Source organism: Macrobrachium nipponense, chromosome 24 (assembly GCF_015104395.2).
Source record: "Macrobrachium nipponense isolate FS-2020 chromosome 24, ASM1510439v2, whole genome shotgun sequence".
In the NCBI taxonomy this organism is placed as follows: domain Eukaryota; kingdom Metazoa; phylum Arthropoda; class Malacostraca; order Decapoda; family Palaemonidae; genus Macrobrachium; species Macrobrachium nipponense.
This window is the reverse complement of record NC_061091.1, coordinates 43,246,890-43,252,277: the sequence shown is the minus strand read 5'-3', so window position 1 is coordinate 43,252,277 and position 5,388 is coordinate 43,246,890. Positions and strand designations below refer to the sequence as shown.

General features: G+C 40.6%; 1 protein-coding gene across 1 annotated transcript; it reads left to right on the top strand.

Annotated features, from left to right (window-relative positions):
- Nucleotides 1-4,260: 4,260 nt before the first annotated feature.
- On the top strand, nt 4,261-4,776 carry LOC135202984 (uncharacterized). The gene has a single exon (XM_064232527.1). The coding sequence runs from the start codon at nt 4,261-4,263 to the stop codon at nt 4,774-4,776; it is 516 nt and encodes a 171-aa protein (XP_064088597.1).
- The last annotated feature ends 612 nt before the right edge of the window (nt 4,777-5,388 follow it).

The window sequence follows — 5,388 nt, the reverse complement described above, 5'->3', positions numbered from 1 at the left end:
GTCAGCTGCATGTTCGAGCCTTGCCGTTGGCTGCCCGTTATATATATAAGACATTACATCTGGACTCTGCTTTTCCACTGGCCGCTTCTGTGGGCGGTCTGCGGCAGGACAATATTCAGCGATTCGTCGTCTGTGTCTACCTTTTAGAGTCCTGTACTGTATGAGGGCACTCTCACTATTTATTGTGCAAGCTTTGATCTTGACGTTAACCCTTGTAGCAGCTTTCTTCGGACCTTTTCACTGTTGTGGAGCGTTACATCACGCGTAGGGAGACTTCTTCTGGTAAGCGTAACTATTGCATAAGTTATTTAGCGTGAATATGGACGCTGTCGTGCCATTGACTCTACGGTCATTTGTTGATGGTAATCAACGGAGTCTACTGAAAGTGTGATCTGTGTTGGAAGTAGGGAGGCTTATCTCCGGTAAGGAACAGTATTTTATCGACCTGTAACGCTCAGGGAACTTCGAGTTACTGATGGTAATCGGAAGAATCATCTTCCAGATGTAGTCTGCAGTTTTAGATTTGTGTATAAGCGTGTTAGCTAGACATTTGTGTCATTACTGTAAGTTAGGTTTGGGATTGGGAATTGGATTGTCATAAATAGAATTAAGGGTTATTTTCCTTATCTTTGCCTTCTACTCTCGTATACTGGTGTTTTTTTCGCCACCGTGAGTTTGCTGTTTTCTTCCACCTTCTGTGACTTTCTCTCCTCCTGTCGGTATACCTGTTAGTGTAGGTGAATGGGGAATGCTTGTGTTGTGTTGTAGCCGAATGCGGTTTTTAGCCCCAACGGCTAAAAGCCGCATTTACGGCTATCTTTAATTCGTAAATAAACAGTTACTTTGTGAAGTTTGTTTTTTTCTAATTCCTCTTTGAGTGTACAGTGTTTTGCTGAGGATCTTGACTGGGGTTTAATAGTCCTTTTGAAGTCATATTTGATTTTTTTTTTAAAGCTACCTACTAAAAGAGTATGTGTAAGGGAATAATAAATTCTCTTTTTTCTTTTCAAGTAAGAAATTTTGGGCATGCATACAACCTGGATTTAAATTTTGGCTTCACACGAGAATTGTGTAAGAGGGGATACCATATGGTTGGTTTAAGGCTCTGAGAATAGTCCTTTATTGAAAGTTTGAAAACATATTAGTTCTGTTTATTTATAGTGAGTAGGAGGACGCCATAACACATGTCAACCGTGCATTGCGTTGCCGCATGTAGCCATAATATGAATTAATTTTATCATATCACCGTGATTCATACACTGCAAGCATTAAGCTACAAATACCCTCTAATATCCAATTCCCTTTACCTCATAGGTATATAATTTATTTTCATGCATGATAACGAAATGTGATTTTTTTAATTGATTATAAGTTCGTCGTCTCCTGGATTTGAACATACGGAACACAAGAACTCAGAACTGCAGTTGATTTGGCTTAAACCACACGGCCATTAAAAGGGAAGTATAACTTGATGGTGACTCCATCCTACAAATCACTGTAGAAATCAGATATTTGTAATTAGAATCAATGTCAATACACAACTACTATGATAACTGTGTAGTACTTTTGCCGCATTTAGTAATATTCTGAATAAATTTGATCAAATCATCGTGATTCGTGATTCATATGCAGTCATTAAGCAGCAAATGTCCTTTAAAATCCTATTCGCTCTACCTCAGAAATAATAAATGTTCATATATGTTTAATCGAAGGAAATTATTCTAGTTAATAACTTGTTTGTTGTCTTGTACGATCGAACCACGGAAGACAAGAGCTGAGAATTGCAGTAATGCACCTTAAACCACTCTGCCATCAAGTGAGGTATAAGCTCATACCGACTCCCACCTAAAAATCACTGTAGAACTCAGGAATTTGTGAACAGAACTGATATCGGCTTACCTCCATATTATGAATGGATTTGATCACATCAAAATAATTATTATACAAGCATTAAGCTACCTGAGAAATAATATATTTTCAAATATGGTAACCGAAGTGAAATGTTTTAGATGATAATAAGTTTGTCTCATTGGATCGAACCGGAAGCCAAGAGCTCAGGAAATCAGTGGTGTTCCTTAAACCACACGTCCATGAAAAATTGTATAAGTTGATACTGACCCCACCTGCAACTCTCTCTCGAATTCTGGTATTTGTAATTAGAATCGATAACAACCCATCTCTTCCATGTTAACCATGTAGTGCGTTAGTCATATTGTAGCCAAATTATGAAAGTATTTTATCAAATCACTATGATTCTTATACAAAAATTAAATTACAAATGTCATTTAATATCCAATTCATTCTGCTTCGGAAATAATATATTTTTATATATGTTAACCGAAAGAGAATCTTTTATACCACATTAAGTTCGTCGTCTTGTGAGATCAAACCATGGATGACGAAAACTTAAGTCAGCATTTAAATGTATTAAACCACTCTGCCATCAAAGGAGGTTTAATATGATACCGATTCCCACCTGCAAGTTACTGACGAATTTAGGTACTTATGATTAGAATCTATAACAAACCACCTCTACCATGCAGCCATATTATGAATGAATTTTACCACAACACCTTGATTCATACCCTAGTATTAAGAAACAAATATCCTTTAATATCCAATTTGCTCAACCTTGAAAATTATATATTTTCATATGTTAACTAAAGGGGAATTCTTTAGTTGATAATGAGATTGTTGTCTCATGGGAAGGCAAGAACTCAACTCTGCAGTGACATGCATTAAATCACACGGCCATCAAGTGATGTTTACATTAATACTGACTCCAACCTACAATTCACTGTTGAACTCAGATACTTATAATTAGAGTCGATTTGAAACCACCTCTTCAATGTTAACCGTGTAGTGCGTTTGTCATGTAGCCAAATTATGAATGACTATTATCACAGCACTGTGATTCATAAAAAGCATTGAGATACGGCCGCAACAAAACCGGCATCGTCCCACTAAGCCTGGTTCAAAGAGATCATGCCCTTCTTGCCCTAAAGATGGCCTACCTTCAAACAGCCAGTATATAGTTAAAATGGTTCGAATTGGAGGAGGAGGGAAATCACAGTAGTGAGGCAAAGAAATGCAATAATGAATGGAATCTATATGGGCAAAGAGAGAGAGAGAGAGAGAGAGAGAGAGAGAGAGAGAGGTGAGATAAGGTAGGTTTACACCTACGCACTTTTGTGTTGCTGGCTGTTACGGCGTGGGACCGCAAGCAACCGCACGAAAAATGACGCAGTGGGGAGAAAAAATGACTGTTTTTGGGTGGCGTGGCGCAGACCTGTGCGGTGTGTTACGGGCATGTTACGGCATGTTGTTGCGGTAACGTTGCGGTGTCTAGCAGAGTGTTAGGCGTTGGTGTGGTTTTATGGTGGTTTCATGCAGCTTTGTTACTCCGTGTAGCGGTGTGTTGTAGGTGGCTTGCAGTGTTGTTGCAGAGTGCCCGCACCTGCACGAGACGCTATGTGGAATGGTGCATGATTGTTGCACATGCACCGTGCCACACTGTGCTGGATATGAACCTTGGGTATATATAGAGGCCTGCCAAGCACATCCTTCAATCCACTCCCACCCAGCATGCAATATGGACCTCAACAGCCTCTCACCCCAGGAGACCCAGACATTTTTGATAGCTGCCCTGTGTCTCTGTGCAGTCCAGGTCATTGGCGGGTTGAGAAGAAGATGTACTATATTGCCACAGCCACCTGCACAATTACTCAGAAAGGATGGCAGGGCAGGGTGGATTTGGGCTCGGGATTGGCTGACACAGTGACAACTACATGGAGACTATGACCAGCTACTACAAGAACTGAACAAGGAGGACCGCAAAGGACACAAGAACTTTCTACGCATCTACCCTGAATTGTTTGAGGAGATGGTCAAAAGGCTGACGCCCATTTTGAAGGAGGACACAAAAATGCGGCTTGCACAAGAGGTGGGACTCAAGTTGGCAGTCACTCTCCGCGACCTGGCAAGTTGGAATGACTATATAAGCCTCCAATACAGCTTCAGAGTCTCCAAGAGTTCCATATGCCTGTTTATCCCAAGCCATTATCGACACATACAAACCAGAAGTGATGAAGTGCCCCAAGACACCAAAAGAATGGAATGACGTAGCAAAACGATTCGCCCTCAAAGTGGAACTACTTCAATTGTGTGGGAGCCCTGGATGGGAAACACGTTGCGATCAAGAAACCCAAAGGTGGAGGATCACTGTATTTCAATTACTAGAAGTTTCACAGAATCGTCCTCATGTCCCTCTCCGATGCAAAAAACAGGTTCCTGTTCATCGACGTCGGTGCAGGAGGTGCTGGGGATGGAGGAACCTGGCAGAAGTGCAACCTGGCCAGGGCCATCACAAACAACCGAGCAGGACTCCCACAAGACAGAAATCTGCCCAATGATGACGAACCCATCCCCTTCCACATAGTCGCCGACGATGCCTTCTCTCTCAATCCGTGGTTGATGAAGCCCTACTCATGCGAATCACAAGATCCCACCAAACGACTATACAGCTTCAGATTATCTTGCGCTCGTTGTGTGGTGGAAAATGCATTCGGCCTGCTGCAGATGGGATGGCGAGTCTTCGGGACGACGATGCAACAGGATGTAGAGGTGTGCAATAAGATAACTTTGTGCACATGTGTCATGCACAACCTGGCACTGCAACGCTACTCATGTGCTGGCACCAACATCGACCATGAGGACCAACACCATAACGTCATACCAGGTACTTGGAGGCAAGAGTCGCTGAACCTCATGGAATGACTCATGGCAAGAAGGGGACCAAACTACAAGCGTCGAGCGAAGGCCGTCAGAGATTACCTGGCCCAGTACTACTCATACAATGGCAAGAGCGAATGGTGTTTCCTCGAGGACGCCCAGATACTGACGAGTAGAGGACCCAAAGAACTCTGTAATAAAACATAATTAAACCAATGTACATAATTGTAAATAGAGATGATGATGTATTTTTCATTTTTTTATAATCCCATCCTTTTGTATTGCCCCATGAACTGGTAACAATATTAATATAATAAAGAATATTGGAATGATGATTGGTACATATACAAAATGATGTTGGAAAATAATTAACTGGAAACAATAATAACATAACTTATAATAATGAGACAAATGAGAAACAAATGATGGACATAACAAAAATACTTATACTAAACAAACATGTAAAGCATAGAAAATAAGAAAAGGAACATGAAGAGCATAGAAAGTAAGAAAATGAACATGAAAAGCATAGAATATCAGAAAATGAACATGAAAAGCATAGAAAGTAAGAAAATGAACATGAAAATCATAGAATGTAAGAAAATGAACATGAAAAGCATAGAATGTAAGAAAATAGACATGAAAAGCATAGAATGT

Bases quoted from the DNA above. Each gene is read 5' to 3' on its own strand.
- LOC135202984 (XM_064232527.1), top strand. From the start codon at position 4,261: ATGTCCCTCTCCGATGCAAAAAACAGGTTCCTGTTCATCGACGTCGGT.